General features: G+C 41.8%; 2 protein-coding genes across 3 annotated transcripts; both read left to right on the top strand.

The window, feature by feature from the left end:
• Positions 1 to 16: 16 nt before the first annotated feature.
• LOC115620398 (protein tramtrack, beta isoform) lies at positions 17 to 27970 on the top strand. 2 transcript variants are annotated; one of them, XM_030513610.1, is made up of 6 exons: positions 17 to 926; positions 18142 to 18513; positions 18578 to 19057; positions 19132 to 19236; positions 19306 to 19411; positions 25358 to 27970. In XM_030513610.1, the coding sequence occupies exons 2-6, from the start codon at positions 18370 to 18372 to the stop codon at positions 26944 to 26946; spliced, it is 2424 nt and encodes an 807-aa protein (XP_030369470.1). In that variant the 5' UTR covers positions 17 to 926; positions 18142 to 18369; the 3' UTR covers positions 26947 to 27970. The 2 variants fall into 2 exon arrangements, with proteins under 2 accessions (XP_030369470.1, XP_030369471.1); XM_030513611.1 differs by lacking the exons at positions 17 to 926; positions 25358 to 27970 and adding exons at positions 15457 to 15581; positions 20901 to 24264 and having other exon boundaries at positions 19306 to 19390.
• On the top strand, positions 8319 to 9679 carry LOC115620427. Its single transcript, XM_030513654.1, has 2 exons — positions 8319 to 8758; positions 8826 to 9679. Exons 1-2 carry the CDS (start codon positions 8461 to 8463, stop codon positions 9497 to 9499), a joined length of 972 nt encoding a protein of 323 aa, XP_030369514.1. The 5' UTR covers positions 8319 to 8460; the 3' UTR covers positions 9500 to 9679.

The raw sequence follows: 27970 nt of genomic DNA, 5'->3' as shown, positions 1-27970 counted from the left end.
CATTTTATCCGCTCGTCCGTCCACATCCATCCAAGATAAGTTTTTGTTTTTTGTCATGGAATAGCCCACGAAGGCTTCACACACACATACGCGCGCGCACCTAACAACAACACATTTGAAACTCGCCATTACAAAACGTGAAACGGGAGCACCACAAACAACAGCAGCTAAGGCGCAACTCTGGCGATATTATTATCCACCCATCGGCGGCGACATCGACATCGAAACCGACCCTCAAGTAACAAAAAAAAACCGCGCACAGAGCGACGATTTCTTCATTGCGTTCGCCTTTTTCATAAAACAAGGCGCGCGTGTCCGTCGCCAACGCCGTTGCCGTTGTCGTCGTCATCGTGGCAATAGCATACAAATATACAAACTTACATACATAAATAAATACATATAGACCCCGTCGAAATCTGCCGCCCACCGCCCAACAGGCCCCTACCTAGTCGTGATCGTTGCGCGACGCTCGGCTTCGCTTTGCGCTCTCGTCGGCGATTCGGGCCGCGTTCGTGCTGCCATTGCCGTTGCCGAACCAACAAACGTTCAGGGACAACGACTACGACGACATCCCTACGTTTTCAGTTCTGATTGGAGGTTCGTAGGCCGCCGTTCGTTATACGCGGCGTCTCAGCTCTGTTGCAAATTCTTATTTTGCATTTTGTTTTGTTTTCATTCTTAATTTCAATGAACGTTTCCCGCTCTTGTGTGCAATTCGTATTTCAATTTTATTTGCAATAACAACAAAATCAAAAAACACAAATAAACTTAAAAAAAAAACAACGATAAACCAAAAATGTACTAAAAACAACCCCCTAAAGCCAAAATCAAAAGTGATCAAGTGTTTATTATTGGTGTTGTAAACTTTGCCACAAACTAAAACATATACTCAAATTCCATGCGGATTATGCAGCTTCTAAGAATCGGTAAGTTATACTTTCCAGTGGCTCTCGGAGCAAATACTGTCATTTTCAATTATATGCTCCAAAAATAGATACCGCGATTTCAAGTAGTCGTTGCCAGCTGAATACTAGTTTCCCATTGAAAATTTAGAACCGATCGTCCAATTCGCTATGACGTGTCAATCTCTGGGCATTTTACCTAGAATTTCGCGACTTGATTTTACCCAGAACTGGTTGTTCATATTGCTTGCACATATCTAACTACAGTTAACAAAATTGCGACAGTTACAGTATAATTTTAATTAGAGTTATTCAGAACTCCATCTATATTTAATGTTAAAATACAAGATTTGCATATCAGAAGGTTGGTGAGAACCTATTGAAACCCATTTATTGGAATATTGGTAAAAGTAGTGTACGAAAACAGTATAATACTGAGAATTTAAGAAGCGAGAATTTGAGAATTTTAAATATGAATAAATCTTATAGACCCCAAGAGTAATAAGTGAATTCGATTCCGTTTTTATGCCCACGTCTGCAATAAGGACGACGTTTTCATTTCATAGTTCCTTCATCATCCGATTCAGATGGAAGAAGTCTGCCAGCTCTTGAGGACTAAGTGCATTAAATATCGAAATATTGTTTGCAATTTGCCAAGATATTTTCAGCATGGATGGGATTTTTACTTTGAAAACCACCCGTATTGGGAAATGTTTGCGGTACAATATCAAAACAAACTCGATAGGGATATAGCAACAAATATTGTTTATTTATGGGGCTTTTCCACTAGTTATTACAGATGTATTTTTTGTAACTATATCCCCATAGCACTAGTATATGCATGTGTGGGTGTGTGCAAATCACAGGCAACCAGGCACTTTGTTTTTCATAGACACACGTACATACATTTGTATCTATGTATACATATGTATAGATGCATTTGTATGTATACGTTCGCATATCCACTCATGGCAGATACAACTGTGGGGAGTATCTACCACACATAGATACATAGACACAAGTTCGTAGTTGTTGTGCTGTTGCGTTTCGGTTTTGCTTCAGTGATCTTTGTCATTTTCAGTCTCCCATTTCCTTTTTAATTTTTTTGTTGGTTTCCACATTTTGTTGCTACCACAGAGGCAACAACGACAGACCAACTGCCGGCCGCACCCCTGATTTCTGTCGTCGCTGAATGATAAGGGGGATGGATGGGGCTAAACGGATCCCCAATTCGCGTGCGGTGACGGCTGCTAAAAACATTTCTCCTCACTCAACCCGCTCGGTGGACGCTAGCATGCCGATCTATGAGTGATCGCTCCAGCAATTGTTAAATGAATGAATGAGAGTGTGTTGGTGTTGTTGTTGTTGTTGTAAGTAGTGTATGCTGCACAGCATGTAAGCGTGTTTGTATGTACATATGTATATAGATTTGTATGTATGTATGTGTGCATGTCTATCGGCATCAATTGAACTACGCCATTACAAGCCGCGCTTATTGCGTCTCACATTCAGCCGACCACTTCCGCTATGGCAGCAACCCTGGCGCACGACAACTCTGACACCTGTGCCAACAACGCCTAGAAACCACTAGCAAGAGCAGAAAAATATTAATTGTGGGCAAAAAAAGTATGCAAATCACATTAATATCGCATATATAGTATGTACATACATACGAGTACAGACTCTAAATAATAGATATGTTTTTATGTATGCATGTAGTACATACTCGTACATATACATAGATATGTATATAAAAAAAAACAATCTCCATTAGTTGTTTACCAGCTTAACCCACTTCTCACATAGCCCACAGCCGTAGCTACAGTAGCCACAGCAACAATCGTGGGTTATGATATTGCAATGAGCACAAACGCAAAGGAAATTTAAAGCAAACAAAAACAAAACACCGATCGCACTTCCATACATACAGATGTACATAGACGCATGCATTTGTATGTATGTACATAAATGTTGTTGTTTTGTTGATGAAACGACACAAGCAAAAACAACAATTGAGGCAAATTTAAAATGACATTAGAAATAGAGAGAGGAAGAGAGAGTGGGAGCTCTCTGAGCGCGTTATTACGTTTCTGTTCAAGAGACAAATATCTAAATTATGCTCAAATTATGGCTAACTGTTTGGTGCGCCGGTTACCGGCCAAAACAGTTAAGTGGAACTCAAGCGCAGTCGATCACTCACACATGCACTCACACATGCACACACACAAACACACTCATACGCGTGCAAGTAGAGACTTCGTTCAGCATGACTAACATTTTTTTAATGAGCCTTGTGTGGAGTTGTTGTTATTTCTGCTGCTACTGCTGCTGCAGTGGTAAAAGCCAACAATAATAAACATGTACATATGTATGTAAGTATGCATGATTGTGTGTGAGGACTGCCATCTAAAGTAAAAGTCACTCGTCACATGCGGCGTATACGCAACGCCGCCCACATGCAAACAAAATCGCACACTCTCACACATACTTGTATACTCAAAGACGCTCGCTCATTTGTTCTCTCTTTCTCTTCTTATAAATGGCCGCTCTCATAGGTAAATACGGTAAAATGCTATCGTCACTTGTTGATGCGGGCGTTTCGGAGGGTGTTTGTTTGCTGCGGCAACGTGTGTTTATTCTTTATTTTTTTCTTAATAATTTCCTGCATTTATTCATAAATTTCACATGTTTTTTCTACACCAAGAACTGTTTTCTTTCGTTCAAGATTGCACCACACACAATACGCTCCTTAATTTTTGTTAAGGCACAACACATACTTACATATTCACATATATGTATGAATGTACATACATATGTATTTTGTTTCATTTTCTTTTTTTAGCAGACGCAGCTGTGTACAGGCAGTTATGCGTTCCTTTCTGTATACCGCTTCGTTTAGGCCAAAAAAAAGTTGTTGACAATGCGCTTAACCATATCCATGCTATGGCGATTCCTTATTCCTCATTCAGTCATACTATTTTTTGGGCTCTGCGCAGTGCTCTTATTTTTACTCGCCTCGCAACCCCCTACTTTTTCTGATACTGTCGTTGTTGGAGCCGGTGTTTCTTTCATTCTCTGATTTTTATCGCTCGTACCTACATAAGTACATACTTACATATGTACAGGGCTACATATTAAAGGGCTCCCAGTACTTTGCCCTTGTCTACCGATACAAAATATTATTATAAATACATATGTTCAAATCTTCATTAACAGATTCCATGCGAAAAATTATAATATACAAGTATATATTTATAAAATGTGTTCTGGGGCTACTTTTATTTCATATTATTTTCACTTTGCAAAACAAAAATACATTTCTTAAAAAGCTACAAGCATCATAAGATAATCGCACAACCCTTTGATCCAAACGAGCAACAACACGATCCCAAGGAAAAGTTCAACTTCTGCAAAAAGCAAAACAAGCTGAACAAAAAACAAAACTCGAAAGTGGAACACAAACAAAAAGTCAGACGAAGGCAAAAAGAAAGGGTCAGTGACCAAAATATGTTTCGTAATTTGAGGAAAGAGTGAGCAAAAGAATGTAGCATTAAAAGGAGATAGCAAGAACAAAACGAAATACAGTTTAAGATTTCGAAGTTCTATGCTACCTGACTTTCTGACGAAACTCCATAAAAATGATATCAATCTGACACCAAATGGCTGTGCCGCTCGTGATTTAAAGGATCAAAAGTGGTCACCAAAAGTGCTTACAAATCATAGCCACACAATCACATACGAGTATGTACGAGTATGTGTGCATTTATGGCAATTAAAAAAGTTGCCTGTTTAAGCCTTTTCCAACCGCATACGGCCGTCAGCAATTTATTGGACTTGCCTAATTCAATTAACGCCGTCCGCGTTCTCAGCCAAAGCTCAATGTCCGCATCAAGTATACGCCCTGTTATACCCTGTTGTGCCTAAAAGTTATTTCCTATTTTCATGCAGAAAGTGCAAAAGGCAAACCGTAAACGACAAACGAACAACGAAGACGAGCAAATGTTAAACAAAATAAGGAAAGAGCAAGAGTACGTGCGAGCGGGTGAGGATGAACAGGCATTGGACTTAAGGTTGCCTACGTGGCTGCCGTCAATGAATGTATGTGTGTGTGTGTTTGTGTGCCTGTGTCTGTGTCTGCGGATGCCTTCGGTACGGTTCGCTTCGCGTAGAAAAGGCAACATCAGCATAAACAACTAAAGACACACAAATAAGCAATTACAAAACGCAAACGAAATGTAATTGAAAGCAGCGCATCTGGCGTCGACGTCGACGTCGACTTCGCTGCTACCCTTAAGCTCTGGTAGGGGACATTGTCCGTTTATGGGGCAACACACCGTGCAAAGCCAACGAGAGAAAGAGGTAGACCAGGCAACAACATTTCTGCTGCCTTGCACATTGATTCGAATCAAGTATTCAAACAGTACACCATACACTTGCATATATAAGCCTGACGATCAGGAGTTTAAATCTTTTCAATCCTCATGTGCATCCTATTTTGAAATAGTATGACTTTAAACGTTTATTTGGGTTAAGTTAGTGTATAAATGACAAAAAGACAAAATGCTCGATCAAATAATAATAAATTTATCTTTATTAATATTTTATTTTCATAGAAACATAAACATTTGTGGTCAATTTAATCTTACGTTACATTTCAATCATGTTCGTTCCACTGCGGTAGCCAACAAATCACACGGTGAAGAGCGAGCGTGGGGCAAAAGCTGTGTGTGTATATTTTAATCCTCTCAAAGAGGATTTTTTCATTGCTGCTGGTGCTTCTATATTTGCACACGACCAATGCTTGCGCAAGCAAAAACATATATGTACATGTACATATGTACATATATATGTACGTATTGAACATGCAGGCAAACGTACAAATTAAATAGCCACCACATATGTACGTGGATACATACGTAAAATATTTATTTTCCTCGCTGCTGCCGCGTTAGCCTCCAAGGAGCGAAACAAATGCACGTACGCGGAAAGTCACCTCTAAAAAACGCAGGCCACTCAGCCACACAAACATTCACCAACATACATACATATGTACACATGTATGTATGTATATGCATATACATTCACAGCGCAAATATCCCCAACACACATACAAGCATACACGCACACAAAAGCACATGTATACGTATATAAGCACGGACAGTGCGCGATAAGCTTAATTGAGTGCGCGCCCGGCTATAGTGTCGTGGAGGAGCAAGCAGCACAAAATTTTATCAGGGGGGCCAAACGTCAAAAGCACACTCACACCACTCTAACCATGCCGTGTGTATATATATATATACATATACACACACACACACTGACGCAGTAGGCTCGTCAGGAGAGCAGCAAGGAGAACACAAAACAAAAATACGCAGCAGCTAAATTCGCCTTGAGCAGCAGGCCAACGCATGAAAAGAAAGCAATGCAAACATATGCACACATACTATATGTATATAGTATAGTATGTATGTATGTACACATGTATGTACATATATAAATTTGTAAGTTATTCTTGCTGCTGTTTTTCTCTCGCATACATACATACATATATGTATGTAGGTATGTATTTGTTTCTGCGCATTGAGGCCACGAGATCCTCGAGAAAACTTTCGTACGGCTTTGTGAGACGGGTGGGTGGCGCGCAAACATCCACTTATGTACATATGTATGTATATAAGGCTCCCGCACACAAACGTTAACAAACTTTGGACTGTTTTCAAGCAGTCCCTCCACACGCAGCTGTTTTTCTTTTTTAGGAATTTGCCTGCACCGGGATGTACATACATAGTTTTCTGAGGATTTTTGTTGAATTCAACAGCCTCCATTATATTTGGGTCAGTTTAAAAATACACGAGCCAATTTATAAATTTTCATTTTTGAATCCATGCGAGAGCAAGGAGGCGGCACGTATGTTTGTACATACATATATACTGTATATGCCTTTCTGCTATGAGTAACGTTGGCGTCATTGGCAACAACAAAACACATCATCTTGTGGATGATGTGGGAGGAAGGCAGCGCTCACACGCGATCACATTGCCTGGCCACGCTCTTTCCACTTACTGCCTCTCTCGTGCTCTCTTTCCCTCTCTACCGCACACACTCGCATTTGCTTTTCTGACGCACTGCTCGAGTTCTTATCAAAGGCAATCAAGCTGAATGGAGCTTTTATGGCGGCGGGCGCTCACTCGTCTCCTAGCAAGGCGCTGTTTTATATTTCCAAAAATTCTTTTCACTTGAAAGTCAAAAGTTTTGCCTGTATGGGTGCACGTGAGCTACGAACCTGCACCAGCTGGGGCTGCTCCACACTCCCAAGTTGTTTTATCTTTCATGTACATTTTACAATGACGTTCTTACAAATAGTATATGTATGTATGTATGTACATATGTATGTATGTATGTATATGTATGTATGTATATGTATGTATGTATATGTATGTATGCCATACATACACACTTCCTTTGGCGCTGATAACAGGGCCGTTCTGGTTAAGAAACCACACACAATCACTTCTTAGGAAGGAAAGGTATGATTGCCATGCGACATGTGCTTGTGTAATTCCTTATGCTGATAAGCATTAAAGATGGACCATATAAACCGAATATAACACAAGTAAAAGAAGTACTTTGTACACTTAACTCGGTTGCAGGTTCTCCTACATTTTTGTCTTCCACTAGATCTGAAATGAGTGCTTAGTAACTAAATTAAAGATCTTAATCTAAACGCATAATTAAGTTATATTTTGGTGGGGGTACCCCCGGCGAGGCAAAGACAACTATTTTTCCACAAAAACCACCATATCAGTGACATATGTATGTATGTACATACATCTGTAGATCCAAAAATTGTGCCCTGTTGACCATCGGATAATCTATTTCTATAGACGTCTTCGCATGATAATTAATCATTAATAAATTGGTTGATCAACAGCTTTAAGTTTAGGTTATAGCCATAACTGGAATAGTCACACATATAAATCGGCACCAGAATTAAGCTTTAATAATGATAAATAATGAACTGCCATACTACTAAGAAATTCATTGTTCCCGTGAGTGAACTAGATGAACTAAATGAACTATTATCAAGGACCAATTGCAACAGATCGATTTCTACACTTAGTAATCGAACTAGCTCAGAACAAAAAGTCACAGCCCTAACTAAAGAATTCAATCAGTTGAGCTTAGCAAAGGTACGTGCTACAAATCTATCCCGGTGTCTTTTCGCAAATGCGATGAAAATCCACTCATAAAATATAGTTAACAGCTGCAAAGATCGCAGCCGCTCTTTGCATCATAAAACTCGGGACAAAATTTGCAAACTCTCTTAAATTATACCCTTAATCTAAGAGCAGGTATACAAAATAAAGCGAAAAAGTTTCTCTGCAACCACTACACTCAATAGGAATCATACCTGGTGTACAAGGGCCGCACACATGTGAGCAGAAGCAAGAAGGTAGTAGGTAGAATATCGCACAATAAAGCACTATAAGAAGGACCCGGCAGTAAAAGAGGCAATCAGTACTGAAGCAACTGTTGAGAGTGAAACGTAAAGCACATCATGATGCATTTCAAGATGACAAAAACGATGGGGGATGGAAAAGTAAATATAAAGAAAGTCGGGTTTCGTCGCAAATGGACGGCCGACGAAGTTCAAAGAATATTGAGCTTCCTGCGTGAGAACGAGTTCGAGCAACCCAACGGCACAGTATTCTATAAGAAGCTGACGAGGGACCACAAGTTTCCTGTCGACTGGAAACTAGTGCGTTGTAAAGTGCGCAATTTGCGAATTTCGTATTTGAAGGCGAGATCAGTGTTAGCTGCTCAAGGACACACAACGCCCGACAGAAATCTTCCGAGTAAGGTTTAAGCAATCAACTAATCTTTGGGCAGCCAAACTAAACCAAGCATCCTCTGCTATTTTAGGTATTACATTTAGAGTCTGTCCCTACTACAGAGAATTGCATGAAATTCTAAAAAACGCAGCACCGCCAACTCCAAGAACAAGCCTAACAAAAGGCACAGACGATCCAATCGAACCCAACAAACTAAAGGCTAGCGCATTGAATCAAGTGGGGACGGCAAATGCTTTAGTCAAACCTGCAACGGCAGATGAGTCGTGGGAGGACGAACTTATTGACGTGGGCAGTGCCTCCTTTGATACAGATTCCATGCAATTGGAAGAGAATGACGAAAATATGAATCAAACCAACACAATGAACACATCAACCGTTCCAATGCCTAAAGTGTTCATCAAACAAGAGAGGAATCGTTCCCTGTCGCCATCTCCGACCCCAAACATTACAGGCGTTTTCAGCGCAACCGATACGAACTTTTCACAAATGAATGGAGCTGCCAAGTCCACAAACTCCGATTGCCCACCACCGAAGAGACTCTGTGTAAGATCCAGCAAAGACGAGGAGCGTGAGGAATTCCTGTTTCAACGAGAGATCAAAATCAAAGAGCTCCGACTACACGAAAAAGAGCTGGACATCAAAAAATTTGAGTTGGACTCCCGTGAGCGTATGCTGCGCATGAAATTGGAAATGAAAGAGCGGATAGCTTTGAAAAAGCTCGAGCTTAAATATGGCCGCAAATAATTCAGTATAACGACAAATCATTTCAACTTTCATAGAAAATTGTTTAGCATTACAGATAATATACGTAGAAGTTAAGCGTTCTTTCTTCAACTTTGTCCCAAACAGAGAAGATTAAGGTTAATCTAGTACCTAAAACGAATGAAATAAAAACCCAAATATCCGAATATCAGAAAATATAAATCTTCGGACTTCACACATAATTCTTTATTTATTCTATATTTATTTACATAAAAAGATTATTATAACTTGAAAGAAAGAACGATTTTTTTTTACTTATGAAGATATAACAGCAACAAACCTTTTTCGTGCGTTCTAAAATAAATTCTATAAATGTCTTTTCATACCCCGTACTCGCAAGATATGTATGTCCGACTGTATGAACATCGAAAACTTTTGAACCCTTCTGGGATAAGCTAGGGCTTATCTATCTGCGCAGATAAAGTTAATCTGTAGTTTTATCAAAATCCACCGATTTTGATTCGTGTCCTATAGCTGGCATAGGAGAAATTGGGTGCAGAGTAAACAAGAGTCGGGCTGTCCGTCTTTAGCGTTCTACCCGGTTGGTTCACTTTCCCGTTTGACAAGCCATTGCATCGTAGCAACCCACTGTTGACCCGCATTTCAAAATCTAAATTAAGGACACCACCATAAAAAGCTCTTTAATGCGCAAACGACCGAGGGGCCAAGTGCCCCTGTGTGGGCTGAGGCGTGAAGCGCTGGAAGAAGAAAAAACATGCATAGATCAATAATGTTGACAGTGTCAGGCCGCGGGAGTGGAGAAGCCGCAACGGCGCGGCCTCACATACTGTGGTGCACGAAAGAAGTGCCCTTCTATTGCGCCGCCCCAGCACCACAGTGTTCAATGTATATGTACGCCTGCTCTCCAAAACATTTTATGGTTGACAAAATGTCAGCGAAACTATTTTGTAATCAACGACCAAACAAGCAGACTCGCTTGCGTGCTTCGACTATTTGGGTCCCTGTCCCCCACTTGGCCGTTGGCCATTGGAAGTTGGTAGCTGGAAGTTGCCGTCTGCTTACAACGACCACAAATCAGTCACCAGCAGTCGGCCGCCAGTCCAGTCGTCGATTGGTGAGCTCACTGAAGCGACAGTCGCAGCAACAAGCTTCTCCATAATACGCCATGACAGCCCGGTCTGCTGCGCACCCTTTCTCGGCCCCTTCCCCGCCAAACAGTTCCACAGTTCGAGCGATCATAGAAGAGCGCATACTGTTTCATTTACTACGAGTATATACTCCTCCGCAAAAGTAGTTACAACAAAAGTTGCCATACCTGCCTTGTTTGAACGTACTCGTAGGAGTATTGCCTCGCATTAATGGATGTACAATGGGCAGCAGCTAAAGAAACAGCCATGAATATACAAAATAACAAATTAACAAATAAAATCATTATTGTTAATATATATAGTATGGTGTGGTATTCTCCAAAAGCAATAAAATTCTTTCGGGATTTCGTTTCAAGTACCGAAGATGATCTAAGTATAGTTAACTATCTGTGAGAGTTTGCGAAACATCGTTTCCAGACTTTCTGGTATTAAAACTAACAATTTGAATGAGATATTTGCTTCGCCACTAATTTCTTTCCTCGTTAAGAGTTTTTCTGATATGAGTATTGTGTTTTCATATGTGTGGGTGTGGCCCGGTACAGTTTGTTCCAGAGTAGACTCTCTCTCTGGGCTCGAACCAGCAGTTCTCATAAAATGTAATAACTATCCACCCCAGGACAGATCTTATATATCGAATAATACGAACAAAAATAAATAAATAAATATTTGTGGGTTTATGTTGTAATTACCAGCCTACGTACTAGTCTGCTTTTCTTGAGACGTGTCTGCCTTTGTTTATGAATATTCAATAACTAATCAGTTGATGTGGAGATCCGGGAAATGTTTTGCACCTTGTAACTCGTATCATTATAGAAACATCCGCCAACGAGAAGTGGTAAACTAGTTTCGCCCTTTTTACCAGAATCTTTAAAGCCGAGATATATTAGTGGGGCTCTAAAAGCCTACAGCTCTAGCTTATTTTAGGTGCTGGGCGCCTAATGTATCGACCTTTTTAGTGATGTGCTCATTTGAGCCAAGCTTTTTGTGGCCAAGGAATTTACACTTGCGGACAAAAGCCAGAGAAAGAGTGGAAGCGACGACAAAAATTATAATAATAACAACAACAATAACAACGGGACTTATGAGTGCGGCGACTAAAAGTCGTCGTTGCTAGACAACGAAACGAAGACGAGAAAATAAATGTAGGTACGTACATATGTATGTATGTATATACATATGTATGTAAAAAACCATAATCAAAGTACAAAGAGCCAACAGCCAAGCGTCTCAGAGTCAGTCAACAAATTGACGTAGGGCAGCAAGGAGAAGCGCTGCGCAGAGGAAGCATTAGAAAATCACAGCGCACGCTAGAGGAGCCGACGAGAAACAGTTGGCCGTTGGCAGTTAGCGGGCCGCAACGAGGCTAAAACCGAACCTAGCCGAGCAGTAGCAATAGCAGTATTGGGGGAGGGGGGTGAGGCTGTGGTTGGCCGCCGGCACATGTGTTTGGTGCCAACCTGCGATACCTGTTCCGCGCGCTAATGTAACTGCGGCATCGGCAGCGCAAGCAGCAGCGACCGCGACAGCGGCAGAACACGGCCAGTTAGTCAGTTGGCGCAGTCATCAACAGTTGGCAGGCAGTAGTATGTATGAATGTATGCATGTATGTAGCACATACATACGTCTAACGTCTCTCAAGCAACTCATTCACTCACTCGCTATTTACACAGCAAATAGCTTTGTAGGAAATCAAACAGACACGGACGGAGCTCCAACACGATCGCAGCGCCGCGTAGCACAGCCACGCAGGCACTCGCACATACAAACATTCGTACATAGAGGCATGGACTCAGACCCACATACATACATACATACATACAAACATGCACTTAAGGTACGGTCAGACATGCATATAGTTTGCACACAATTCGTCTTATTACAAGCAGGCTTTCAAAATGCAACCCCAAGGAAGTTCTTCTCATAAGACAAAATAAATCTTTAAAACAAACATAGAACAACAGGCCTATAAATTTATTTCATTACAGAATTCAAAATAGTTGTAGTTGAAGCTTAACTTTTACTTGTGCCGCTCGACAAATTTGTGTACAAACTATTTGGCTGTCTGATCACAGCCTTAGAGGCGCATGCTCCACGATGAGAGCGCGGCTGCAATCGCAGGCACTGCAGCCTGTGGGCAAGGGGCTGCGCGGCTGGCTTTCAGTTATGGGGGCGATGTGTAGGCCATATGTGCATGGCAATGCTTTACTTGCTGCTCTAAAGTGTCACGCACGCAGGCAGTCCCACATGGCTGGCAACTGCAAGTCCGCAGAGACAAAAACTCGGCTGCGATAGCAGCAACAAGAACAACAACAGCGGCGACGCGTCGCAACCTACTTTAGGCCCAAGATATTGAGTAACAATTGGCGGCCACATAGTAGACATCTTAAAATCTTGCTGTCGGCGCTGCTAGAGCCTCACCGCAAGCCTCGCAAGCTCGTTGCATTTTCCATGCTAGTTTCATGCATGGGCGTTAGAGACAATGCCACGTCATTCATATGGGTTGAGATCCGAATAGGAGATTTCTAATAGAGATACCCTACAGTTCCATTTCACGAAACTTTACTGGGTGCTGCCAACTTTTTGTAGCTCTAGGGCTGTATGTACACGTCCCCATATGTATGCATAATATGTATATAGTATCGACAGTATCCTGTAGAAGGACAAATGACTAGCTTTTCATACCTAACTGTGGGTGGTACTATGAATTTATGTATATTTATGTACATTATCAACTTCTATATTTCATAACTAAAGCCAACCACCTCCTTTATTTTTCACAACCCACTTTATACACAATTATGAAGGTCTATTTGTGAACCATGTAGACATTATTTTCTGTATGTATGAACATACCATCGTAACTGATAAATATGTAATTAGTGTGGCGCGCAGGAGAGCAGGCCACAAACGAAGGAGAGGAGCTCTTACAGCTAGAAGATAGAGTGGGGTAATGGAAATATATTTCGAACTATACCACATACAAGTATAAACTTCAACAATGGTTAGAGCCAGCCAGCTAGCTAACAATAACAACAATAGCAATAGCAACGATCGTTCGTGGCAAAGCTCCACCAAAGCAGCAGCAACAAGAACAACAACAATGGTAACAACAGCAGCAACCCAAAAGTAGAAAAAAATTAAACAGACTGAAAAAGCCACCGACAGCACGCAATAGGGCAAGGCAAACAACAACAGCACCAGCAGAGGCAGCAGAAGCAGAGGCATCGGCAGCGAGCCGAGCCGAGCCAGCAACAGGAATTTACGATTCAGTGGCTACCTTTTTATTGTTGTTGTTGCTGTGCATGAGTATTTGTTGCTATTCACCTGGGCTGGGGCTGGGGCTGAGTAGGCGCTTGTATTTGTGCCTTGCTATTCACACACATGCATACATATGGCTGGTACGTGTATGTGTGTGCACGGATCTTTGCGAAGGTGTTTGTGTGCGAGAGACTCTCTTAGGCGCAACGTTTGTTTCCGTTGTTATAGGGTAGGTGGAACGGGGCGGGATGAATGGAAGGGGTTTTGCTGTTACGCCTAATGTCAGCAAGTTAATAATAGATGAAAACAACAACAATGTCAGCAACTAAAAAGCCAAAACAGCAACAAACCTAGGTGTGTAGGATCTGAACAACAACAAAGTTGGGCCCTCATGTAAAGTAAGCACATATTCATACATATGAATACATACATATATACATATGTATTAAAGTTGTAGTTATATTGTAAATAAAAGATTGATAGAAACAAACTTTATGCAAATTACTTATTTTAATACGATATGTATATGCACGTTTATAACTAGGCATACATACATACATTTGTATGTATATATACATATGTACATACACACATATAAAAATGTGTGGACAGACTAGCTTTTAAAAAACCAATGACAAACTTCTAATAGGATTCCAGTTCAAGATTCCATTCGCCGCCATTGCCCATTTGTAGAATTTACAGTTGCTTACGTAATCGTTCGCCATCAGCGCACCCACACACACAAACGCACAACTAGCGCTCCTTCACATACATATGTATGTGTGTACGTACAATGTACAAGCGATGTTACACACACAACTACAAACATACAGCCGCAACAAATTCCAATTAAACAATACGCCTGCGTCGCTCGTTCGAGTTTCCACATGTTTTTCCAACTGCCATAAAAGCTACATACATACATACATGGAAAACCCAAAAGCAGCGCCCAGCCCAAGTCCCAGCCCAACCCAATCGTCGCCTATTGCCCTTACAATTATTGTAAAATACATGCACACAAAAATATAAAAACTCGGTTACGGCTGCTGGGGCGCTCAACCAAAGTTTTTTTTCTAGCTTTTTCCATCATGTTTTTCTTTTTAACCCCGTTTCGTCAACGCCGTCGTCGTCAGCCCGTCGCGTGCAAAGGAAATTAAAATTCAAAAGTCAAAGGCGCAACAGACTGACGACTGACGGCTGAGCGAGAGAGAGAGCAAGTGCGAAGCTCACATTGGGCAAGTGCAGAGTAGAGAGCAATAAAACGACTGTAGACTTTTGGGGGACCCAGCAAACTCTACACAAGCGGCGATCTGCCCTATGCCAAGGCGCGCCTTTGTATGTGTTTGTATTTATGTTCCTTTTGAGAGCGAAGCGTCAACTGCGCTGCCTACGCTGGCTGTGACGTCGACGGATGTAGGATTGTAGTGTAGAAATACACAGCAATAGCAGCAACAAAACGAACAAGAAGAAGAAGCAGCAACGCCACAACGTCGCTGCTTGGCCGTCGCTGTCGCGTCGTTTAGGAGCGCGAGGATCGCTCAGTCAGTGTATTGGTGTCAAGCGAGACGGACGAATTTGGCGTGCGGTAGAGTCTCGTTTCGTTCGTCGTTGTGAAAATTTCCACTTGGAAATTGAGCAACAAATACAAGCAAGTTAACTTTAAACCAAACTGAAAAAAAGGAAACACAGTTAAAAAGGTGCACATAATTACTAAAAACACAAAATTATACATACATATGTACATGTATATCGTACATACTTAAATTGTGAAATATGCCTTCGTACACAAACAAGTGTGAAAAATAAATTAACCAACGACAAGCCGCCCATTCATTCCATACGTCGCCTGTCGCTACCGAATGTATGTGTGTGTGGGGTTGTGTGTGTGTGTGTGTGCGACTGTGCCCGACAACTCGTCACCAAAGGGGGGTGTACAAAATAAGCGTATGAATTTTGCTTTTTTGTAAAGTGATCTCGAAGGCCCTCCCACCCCTATCCAACGTATGCTTATCGTGCGCTGCGTCGCTCTGTGTGTATGTGGCGGCGCTGCGCAGTCGGCTTCCTGCGCGAGGACTTTGACTTGCAGTGTTCATTCGTGCGCGAGGCCTGCTCAAGTAAGGACGTGTCGCTGGTGAAAATAAAAAATAACACGGTTTTATTTTTATAAAAAAGTTTTAAGAAACTAACAGCACTTACAAAAACCAACGTAAGCGTCTAGTGCGTACCATTACAACATTACAAATTCAAAACAATCAATTTCATTTACAAAACAAAAATAAAATTTACGTTCCGTTCGTTGCTCGGATCAGCAGAAACTAGTCAGTAAAAACATCGCGCTCTCACTCTCACTGTGACCAACTTTTCTCTGCTATAAAGCAAAAAAAAAAACAACGAGGTTTTTGTCTGCACCGAAGCTATGTACCCTTCACTGTGTCTTATAACGCAACTTTATTCGGATGTGATCATTACTCTTTCTAATTTTTGATACAACGATTATTTTTACCTTTGTTGCATTTGATCAATACATTTATAAATAATCAAATTTTTCAAAGAAATTAATTTTGTGACTATATAATGCAGTGAGCTGACATTATCGGTGGTGATGATCATAGGGATAAATGTGGTATATAGTATATTATATATACCTATAACATGTGGTCCACGATTCAAATCATAGATGTTACAAACTTACACATCATAAACAATATACCTACACTAACCTTTTAGCGAAGGGTATTAAATAAACCAAAAGCTGGTATCGAACTTTAAAAGCTTTCTTAGACACAATATTGCTTGTGTGTTATCTAAGTATGTGTGCCAGTTTTGTGTATGTGTGAAAAGAGAGCAGCAAGTGCTAGAGCGAGTGTAGAAACACATATGCGGCAAGTGTTCTCTATCTGCCGTGGCCGTTGAATGAGGCCCCATGCCCATTCAATTAAATTTGAACAAGTGCACTGCAAAGTGAAAATGAGAAAAACACAACAAAAGCAAACAAGAACGGTTACGATAAAGCAGAGTATAAACAAACAGAACGCACAGTCAAAACAAATGTGAAGAAAACCAGCAGAAAATTTTGAAAACGAAACATTTAAAGCAAGTTGCTTTACTGTCGAAATATGCAAAAGGAACGCACAGTCGTTGTCAAAAAATAAGCATGATTTCCAATTAAATGTATAAAGCAGCCAAAGATAAGATAACCCGAGCGCAAATATTAACAAGTGCTGAGGAATATCACGGAGTCAAATTTTTGTTTGCTTGTAATTTGTGTGTGTTTGTATGCGTGTGCGTAAAGGAGCACCGATCAGTGATCAGTAAAGTGACCGTAAATTTTTTGTCACAGCAGACTTAGCCTTAGGTGATAATACCTCAATTTCTATAGCGAGTTTGCCTTCCCAAGCTTTCTGCTTTACTTTTATGGCTTTTCTGGCTGGCTGTTTGAAATTTGAATTTACGGCGCTCTCCTTTACACGTTTCACATTATTGCTATTGTTGTTGTTTCTGTTGCTTTTCTCTGAGATCCCACTCCCTTTGGCAAGCATTCAAGCCGACTTGGTTTTCGCCACACAAACACACTCACACTATCAATACACATGCGAATATATGCACGTATGTATGTATGCATGTACTTGTTTCTATAGTCAGTCGTCATCGCACAAACATGTGTATAGAGAGAACAACAGAGAATGAAACGAACACACACACACACGCACTCACAATAACTCAGAAGCTCCGAGCAACGATCGTTGCGTGTGTTGCTTTTGTAATCTGCCCGTTCAAAACACATTTGAAATTTCCATTTAGATTTCCTCATTTATTTTTTCCTGTCTGTTTCGCTGCCTGCATAATGCTCGGGACCTTTACTGACTCTTAACCTATAGGGTCATTTGTTAATTCGAAATTAGGTTTGCGTCCAATTTGTGAGTCTCGAGCACTAGTCAGTCTTCTCATGGGCAATCCTTTCATATCGGTGGTACGCCCTTATGATATAAACGGTGATGAATCATTATTTGCCCTCTGTAAGCAATAATCAATTATTAGGCATGGGAATAAACTAAAATTTATGTAAAGCTCCCTAGTTGGGAGCCTATTAGTCTGAAATCACTCCCTTTGCAAATGTGTTAAAAGGCCAAAGACTAAATAATATCGTTGAAAAACATACAAAAATGTGTTTTAAAATGTCTTGAACGAAATTTATAATTGTATCCTCAATTCCTTTACGGGTAAAATACTTATAGAATGTTTACATATACTTTTCAGCAATCCCTGATTCCTGAATTGAATTGTCTGCCTGTTGATCACATTTCCTAAGTTTCGAACACTGAAGGACGCCAAGGATATACACTTGATACATATATTATTTTGAAAGAGCACTCATCCAACGCTATATAGACACATTATTATTATTCACTGATACTGTTGCGATAAGACAACGCACAGAGAGACTCACCCCTGGCAAGCGCTCAAAAGACCTAAAACGGCTTCCAAATGAAGATGGCATCTCAACGGTTTTGTTTGCGATGGAACAACCATCAAAGTAATTTACTGTCCGTCTTCGATCAGCTGCTGCATGCAGAAACCTTCACAGATGTGACGCTGGCCGTCGAAGGTCAATATTTAAAAGCACACAAGGTAAGCTACATTTTGGATAAATCGAGAATTATTGACCTTATAGGATTCTTTGCCACTCATATAGATGGTGCTCTCAGCCTGCAGTCCATACTTTAATGCGCTATTCGTGAATCATCCGGAAAAGCACCCTATTGTCATCCTGAAGGATGTACCCTACTCAGATATGAAGTCCCTTTTGGATTTTATGTACCGCGGAGAGGTGTCCGTTGATCAGGAACGTCTGACTGCATTCCTACGCGTAGCCGAGAGCCTCCGGATCAAGGGCCTGACAGAAGTGAATGACGACAAACCTTCAGCCGCAGAAAACACACCGGCTCCACCGCAGCTACAGCGCATCCAACCGTACCTGGTGCCTCAGCGCAATCGATCACAGGCCAATCTGCTGGCCAATGCCGCCAGCAATGTGGCTAACCAAGCACAGACCTCGTTGCTCAGCTCAGTGCTGATGCCCAAACGCAAGCGGGGACGCCCGCGCAAATTATCAGGCAGCTCAAACGGCACAGGCAATGACAACGATGAATTCGACCGCGAAGGCATGTTAAATGTAAGTTTTTTGAAAACCCATAAACCTCCCAAGTCAGCTCACAAATTCGTTTCTCCGTTTAATCATCCATGTAGGACTCTGAAATAGGCAATGGCAAGCTGGGAAACGACTCCTTTTCTGGCAATGACGATGGTTCCGATGACAATCAGCTGGAGTTTGGCAACAATGATGATATGAATGTAAGTATATAGACTTAAAGCCATAATGTCAAGAAGAACGTGCTCTAATAAGTGCTCTCCCCAATGCAGACAAGTCGCGATTCGCTTCATGCAAAGAGGTCCAAGACCTCTAAGGAGCAACGCGTTACACAACAAGATGACAACAGCACTTCCGGTAAGTCCAGTTTCATTACAAGTTCCAGATCATCTAAATTCGAAAGGTTCATATGGTCAGAAATAATACAAATTTATTTGCTTAAATGCTAATCGCATTTACATATATCGATTATGACCTTGTGATACAGAAATATATAATAACCAGCCCTGTACGAGTATACTTGTGTATACTTGTATGTGCACATCATCCCAACATACATATCTAGTGATACTCCTAATTTAAGCTTATTTACTGCCTTAGCTTGTAAGCAGTCACCACCACCACCTATATCGATATACATACTCGTATCATTATATTGTCAGTCAATTACTCAAATCGTCTACTTGTATATTCCAACCATCATGTGCACCAAAAAACTAGAACTTGCTGCTAACAAGCACAGCTCTGAAAACAAACAGCACAGAAACCACAAATCTAAAACCAAAACTAAACCAAAAACAATAAAAACAACCACAAGAAATACGTTACATTACATTCGAGAATCTCATTTATGAAACTTTCGAATATCGCAAATGATGAAGCGTTCGAAAAGTAGAATGCAATGAATATGAATAAGTACAACATATCATATATGTATATCGGAAAAGCTAAAAGGGATTTTCGCATTTCATAGATTTGGAAGTAGTTAAGCAACGAGAACACAAAAAGCAAACGCGTCGGTTATTTTGTTTGTGAAATTAGTGAGAAATTAATGTGAATTCGGCGCGTTGAACGACATTGATGCGTCCGTCCATCATACACGAGTGGTTTTCCGTCGGCAGGTGAGTTTCCCAAAGCAACAACAACTACAATGCCAATGCTAGTATGATGCCGAAAGAAATGCAAATCCAAAACCAAAATCAAAAATCAAAAAAAAAAAAAGAAATAACAAATTACGAAAACTAAAACTGAAGAGAATTGTGAGGTTGAAAATCAATCGGGTTGAGCTCACAGGGATTCATGGCCGACGTGAAAATTGAAGGGCAGAGTTCAAAACTGCAGCAAACAACTGACAGTAAGCAACTCTTTTTTTCCAAATTTGCCTCAAATGCTGAAACCGCGTACAAAAACCATACAGAAACAGAAACTATGCGATATCTCCATTAAGCAGAAATGTTCACAAATCAGCGCATCTCATTAGTTGACCACGCCCATTTCGTCCAAGAAATGAATAAAGTCGAATCTCGAACTTTTGTAAGCACTCCAAGCTTTTTCGAACTCGAAACGCGTTGCAGTTGAAAGCAGAAAAGAAAAAGAATTAAAAAGAAACTGAAAATAAAGAAACTAAACCGAACCCAACAACAAAAATGGCTTGAAATCCCTATAGCTTTTCCGATCCGATTTGAAACTTGTAACTTTCTCGTCATGTGTTTTGCCTTTCTCTTGCATTATACGCACGCACACACACACGCACACACACAGACACTCACACACATACATACATTCGATAGAAGATATTTCAGCACATCATTAAAGTTAATTTCTCTCCTTCTTTTTTTTGGGTTCCCCTTCATACCTCCAACCTCAGATGGAAACGACAGCGATGGCGATCAAATGGACACCTCGTACATGGAACCTCAGCTAATGCTGGATGAATACGACGAACCCGTGGAATTCAAATACAATCCGCTCACGGACAGCTCGCCCACGCAGGATCAGAGCGGCGACAACAACCACCTGAACGAGCAGGCCCGCCAGCAGGCGTTCCTCATAGCCGCCCAGCGCAAGCACCAGGCCGAGTCCACAGCTGCGGTCATGGCCGCCACCGCCGCCGCCGCAGGTGGCATGAAACTGAGCATTATTGGCATGGCCGGCGGAGGGCCGCAGTTGAAGTCGATGGTCAGCATTCCCAAGTTAACACCGATTGGAAAAGTGAATGCCTCATCCACGCCGCTCGTCTCGCCCTCCTCGTCAACAGCATCCAAGCCAAAGGTGGCCAAGCGCCCCAAGCTCAAGCAGAACGGCGATGTCAAGTTCACCGCCGCCCAGGACTACCTCGATCTGTACAACAGCAGCAGCGACAGCTTCAAGCTTAAGGCTGGCGGCGCATTGAGCGGCAGTACGCCCAATCTGAATGCGGCCGTTGTAGCGCCCGCCGTCAAGACCAAAATAAATCTCAGCAGCAATGTGGGCGAGGGCGAGGCGGAGGGCTCCGTGCGTGACTATTGTACCAAAGAGGGGGAGCACACGTACCGCTGTAAGGTCTGCTCGCGCGTCTACACGCACATCAGCAACTTCTGCCGGCACTACGTGACCTCGCACAAGCGCAACGTGAAGGTCTATCCGTGTCCCTTCTGCTTCAAGGAGTTCACGCGCAAGGACAACATGACGGCGCACGTCAAGATCATACACAAGATTGAGAATCCCTCAACAGCGCTGGCCACATTGGCCGGCAGCCAGCCTTTGCCCGTTTCCGCGGCATCGACGCCCACGCCCCCGGACTTGAATGCGCAGAGCTCCAATCAGTCGCTGCCAGCGAACAGCAATGCGCTCTCCACCTCATCCTCGTCGTCCACATCTTCATCATCCGGTTCGCTGGGGCCGCTTGCATCGGCCTCGACAGCGACACCGGCCGGAGCGGCAGCTGCGGCAGCGCAGTAATCTATGCGGGGATCCAAGCATGCGCATATTCCAAAATCCGCAGGAGAACAAGAAACGAGCGCTACGTACGGATTACAAAGCCGTGGAAGCAAATCGAAGCGCCAGGCGCTCGAAACGCTTCTCGCTTATAGCTTGTTTTGTTGTGAGCGTTGTTGATTGGTTGGTTGGGAGCAGTTGAATTTTTTTTGTTAATATTGTTTTTAGTTGATTTAATTTCTATCATCTTCTTTGCTTGGATAAATGGGTATTATTATATTATTATTATTATTATTTCGTTTACCGCAAAATGACAAACACGGAGCTTAAATGGGATAAGGAAATCTCTGCATCCGCTTTCGAATTCATTTCATTTCGTTTTTTTTTTTTTTTGTAAACAAAAGAAGTTTTATGTTGTGCAATTTTTCCGAAACTTGTTTTCAGCTTTAGTTTCACGCGCACGGCACCGCCCCGCACCCTTCCCTCGCCTTTTGAAACATAAACAGCAATGGCACCCCTAGGCATATAGGCATATACATAGTCTTAAATATTAAATCAAATTTAGGAACAACACATTTGTTTTGTATGAGTAGTACTATGTGGCAGAAATGTTCATTTATTTGCACACCGCAGCGGCCTTACAAAGAAAACGAGAATCAAAACAGTTACCCAACTACAAAAAACAATCCACAAACAAGAGAAGAAGAAAACTCTAAACTAATTTTAAATCCATTGCACTTTAGTTAATTAATGAGAACAGGAAGGAAGATAGATGGGAAGAGAAACATTGTCTATAAATGCATTCAGATTCCGATGCATTGGATTGTACGCCTAGTTGTACGCCTATTAATTAATTTATATACACTAAATAATATATATGAATATATACATATACGATTACCATAACTTATGCTTAACGATTACGATGTATGATGTATGTATGTATGTGAGAAGGGAGCGCAAATGCAAATGCACATCTACCTTGTTGCCTTCAAATGAAGCTAGTTTAAAATTTAGAGTCTGCACCCGTACAGAGAGCAGCAGCGAGCACGGCCAGGACGAAGGATTGCAAATGTTTCGACCGAGCTGTGCCCATTAATTAACGATAATCATAATGCAACTAAACAAAAACAAAGTAAAAGTAAAAGCGGCAACAACAATAATGAGAGGGAAAAACAAAAACAATAACATAATGTAGGCTAAAGCAGAACCTATGCAAATAATTTATAAATTTATTAAAATTTATATTGTATATCCGAGGCTTAAATTATCGCCAAAGAAAAATGATGAGCAGCAATAAAACATAAAAAATATATACTATAAAGGTGAACAAAAGGAGAAACAGTTTAATAAACAAGCGAGCAACAAAACAGCAAAACAGAATACAACCGAATAGAAAAAAAACAGAACAGAGAAAATCTAAATTTAAAAAAAAAAACAAAAACATTAAGCATTAAACAAAAACATACCATGGCTAGAGAGCCATAAAAAGGCAAGCGAAACGATCTCCAAACCAAGTTAAACAAACAAACAAAAGCAAAAGATGTTAAATAAATGTAAACAAAAGCGAAATCAGTTAAACATTTCATTTATTGCTCGCCCCAATCAGAATCGCTCCAAACACACGAAAACCCAAACTAAACTAATAACCGTCTAAATCTAGAAGTGGGAATAACAAACGATTCGCGCACGCTAATTTATTAAACACTTTTGTTTTTAATTCTTTATTTAGTGGTAGCTAGTGCAATTTAGTTTTTAGATCGCCGCCTCCCGTACTCCCTCAAACTCCCCGAACCACTGACCACCGACCAACAAGTCGCTGAATTTCTTCCCTATCGCTCCACAAGTCTTGAGATAATAGAACTATCTCTCCTCTTTGGCGTTCATTTCAACAACAAATACATTGAGCGAATGTGAAAAAAACAAACAAAAGTACTATATTTTTACCTAATGTTTAGAGTCCGAGGGGCGAACCCCCCCGATAAAGTTAACAAAGACAGCAGTTTTCTCACAGCTCTCTCCCCAAAATTCGTACATTATTCATTTTATTTTGTAGCGTAAGCGACATTCGGATTTGTGAGAGAATTGTCTGGCTTCCAACGAAATTCTACAATTACTAGACAAATCAACTTTACAGCACACACACACACACACACACTGACACACAGACACATATGTATACATATATATTTAAAATAGTGAATCACGCAATATTAATCGTCTATATAACTATTTTTGTTATATATATTTTTATGATTGAATATGATAAAAATTATTATATGATTAACTAAAATGGAGATGAGAAATAAATACACACCCACACATCTAAAAAAAATAATAATAACTGAAAAAAAGAACAAAGCTGTTTTATTCTATTTATAAGTACTTGATTATTGGTACACCCTGATCTAGCGATAATACCAAAAGGTCCGGTACAGACGGGACGCATGACTGTAAAGATATGCGTTCGTTCCAGTACCGAGAATCCTTAAACTAAAAGACTTGTATTTGAATACTTGATTTGTTTATAAAGATATCTTAGCTTCAGTATTTATAAGATCTTACACCCGGTCCTCGCAGAAGAAGGCGTTACAGACCCCTGGTATAGCTACAGATCGCTAAAGACCGTCCATCTGTCTGGCCGTATGAACACCGAGATCTTAACAGCTCCTCACGGGGGATAAATATCTGATAGGGATCCACAACAATTTGCATATAGACTTGTCTGATCCATACGCAAAGCAACGTGCTCTTACAAACGATATAAAGCCTCATTATCTTAGTTAGTACTAATTAGTACGATTACGAATTCGTTGCTAAATTTCTGAATGAAAATATAATCTAATAGGGTAACTGATCAGATTCGGTGGAGTATAAAGGTACTTGGAAGTTAGTGAAAACTCTCTTGGCTGGACACTCACAAAGTATTCTCTTAAGGGGATACTTAAATACTTTATACACCGTTCGAATGTTTTAGAAAAAGTGTCCGCCGAAGAGTTTCCGGATAAAAGAGGTGTCCGTTAAGGGAGTTTTCCCTGTACATCTTTAACGAACAAGTTGATGGTTGAAAAGCTCTGGCAGAGAGGGGCACAAGCAGTAAAGAGTATGTCGGGCTGGCAAGACTTTCCTTGAAATAAGTATATACAATTCTACCGCGATGATGATCGAAAAATATTATCTGTTGGATCTACCACACCTACCCTATTAGGACCATAGCGGATCTAGTTTCGAGTCTATGTTTTGGCTCTAAAACTCATTTCCATATATTTCCCATTCGATTTCGGATTAGAATCAGCTTTTGGATTTGAAACTGCATTCCATACTCATGATCGGGATAGAGTTTAGTCTAAAGTTTTTCCTACCAGAATAACTGTAACGCAATTAAATGTTTCTTTTTCTTGCTTCTAGCGGCTCTGAGCGCGCCGGAACTATCCCAGAGATTATTTGGATGCTCCATGACTGTATCTGCAGCGATGACAGGGGCATCGGCGAAGCCCGATAGCGAGCCACGCCCACAAAGCGAGAGCAGCGCAACCTCCTCGCTGCACTTGCCAACCATCTTGGGACTGAAAATCCGAGCCATAAATCCGCCCTCACAGGCCCAGCCAACAACGCAACAGAGCAGCAGCTGCGGCGACAGCATCAAGAACAGCAGCAGCCTCGGCAGTGGCAGCAACTCGCTGCTGAAGCAGCAACTGCGCGGAGGCGCCAAGGATCCCGAGGCAGGCAGCCTCAGCCATAGTCAGAGTAGTGTGGCAGCTGCAAACCCCAGCGCTGCCAACGTTGACGATGCCATAAACGAGCCCAGAGCCGAGGGTCAGCAGCAGAGCGATGCGCCCAACTGCGATGCGTTGCAATCGCTGGCTAATGCTGCCGAGCGACAGGGACTTCAGGCGCCCAACAGCAGCACTCCAGGCGACCTGCGTCACAAGCTGCTCCTGCACATAGCCCGGAATCCGTTGCTCAAGCACGGCAGCGACTACTTTCAGGCACAACAGCAGCAGCAGCAGCGACCGCCATCGCGGGGCTCTCCAACGGGTGCCGGTCAGTATATGGATGATGATATGGATTTGCTCTTTAAAGGCGGCGATCACCAGGACAAATCCGAGCCCGACCACGAGCTGCTGACACTCGCCGACGAGAATGCAGGGCTGCCGGGCTACCAGGCACCGATGCATTGCGGCGGTGACAGTTTTGGCGACGTGGCTGCCACAGCGGCGGGAGATTCCTCCCCAGCAGCCGGCAGCAATGCTGCCACCCGGCCCGTGCAGCGGAGACGGGTGCGTCGGAAGGCGCAGTCCACCATCGACGATCAAGCCGAGCATCTGACCGAAATGTCCGTGCGGGGCCTGGACTTGTTCCGCTATGCGAGCGTCTCTGAGGGCGTCTATCAGTGCACCGAATGCGCCAAAGAGAACATGCAGAAGACGTTCAAGAACAAGTACAGCTTCCAGCGACACGCGTTTCTCTATCACGAGGGCAAGCACCGCAAAGTGTTCCCCTGTCCTGTCTGCTCCAAGGAGTTCTCACGCCCAGACAAGATGAAGAACCACTTGAAAATGACGCACGAGAACTTTACGCCGCCCAAGGATATGGTTTCGTTCAGTCCGCTCAAGTACTTAATAACGGCGACGGCTGCCGGTGATATGCACACAAAGCTCTTCCAGCAGCAGCAACAACAACAGCAGCAGCAGGAGCAGTTCCAACGACAACTGGACCTGGAGCAGCAGCCCCCACCTACGTTTGAGAATCAAGACAACACCTTGCTGCTGCCGGATGTCAAGCAGGAACATCATCCCGACATTAGCGACTTCGGAATACCAGCCATGTCGTCGTCCCCGCCTGCTGCAGCTGCCGAGGCCATGTTGACCCTGCAGGACGATGTCATCATCAAAAACGAAATACAAATCTCGCCATCCCCGTCGCCACCAGCGACTTGTGCCCCCGTGGAGGGCAACACCCGGCCGCTGGCTACCACAGCACAAACAGCAACATAAAGACTTGACCTAGACACGACCACTGATTGGGAGCGAATCCTTGTTCACACACCAGACACCAGAAAGATAGCCAGTTTGGACTTATTTTTGATACAGCAGGCAGAACTGTGCCTAATCAGGTGATTCTGAATAGGGCTCTTTTATTTGTAAGCAAACTAAAGTTGGACCTCTCCTGGTTCTTTACATCCAACAGCAATCATTGAAAACAGTTCTGTAAGAGCACACGGAATCAGTCCATATAGCGATGTCGGCTATGTCTGTCTGTCTGAAACCGAAACATTGCAACACGACTTCAGAAACCTCTTAAGACTGAGCAGATCAGATCGCTGTAGTTTATAGCTAATCCACAAACAGTATTTGTTATATGGATCCCACGGTGTGAATGTTGCTGTTTCCCTTTAGGAACGATCTCATTCGAGTGTCATTCGTTTTTAATGACGTAAGTAAAAAATTCCAACCTTTTTTTTATCGTTTTCTGATAATGTTCATCACTAAGAACGGGTGGACCCCGGCTTTTAGAAAAAACGTTCTTGTTTATGAAAAGATTGGATCAGTTGCAGGAAGTTGTGGATTTGAGATTTTTTTTTTTCATTTTCGAACATGAGATCTTTGGGTTTAGGCTGATTATTTGACTATTAAGAATAGTCATGAAACCAACTGGGTCTAAACATTACATGATTTTGATTTCTTGTCGACATCTGCTTTTATTTGCACCCTAAACTGAATATAATGATCAAAACTAATGCTGTTCGAGTATCTGCTGATCTGTTTACTGAATAATATAAAGCTGCATAAACTTAAGCTGCCCAATCAGTGGCTGAAAAGATAACGTACTGTGAAATACCTGAAGGTATGAGAGAATTAGAAATCGACGACGACTCAACACTTTTAGAAAATGTAGACTAGTAGGGCGTTTATACTATATTTAGTTAATTGTGTCTCTAAGCAATTACTAAGCAAGTTACTAATTAAGCAAGAATATTCACAAAAATGTTCCGTCCATAAAGCCTTATATACATATAGT

The sequence above is a fragment of the Scaptodrosophila lebanonensis genome, unplaced genomic scaffold (genome assembly GCF_003285725.1).
Source record: "Scaptodrosophila lebanonensis strain 11010-0011.00,11010-0021.00 unplaced genomic scaffold, SlebRS2 tig00000024-arrow-pilon, whole genome shotgun sequence".
NCBI lineage: Eukaryota > Metazoa > Arthropoda > Insecta > Diptera > Drosophilidae > Scaptodrosophila > Scaptodrosophila lebanonensis.
The sequence above is the reverse complement of the archived record's forward strand: the minus strand, read 5'-3'. Positions and strand labels throughout refer to the sequence as shown.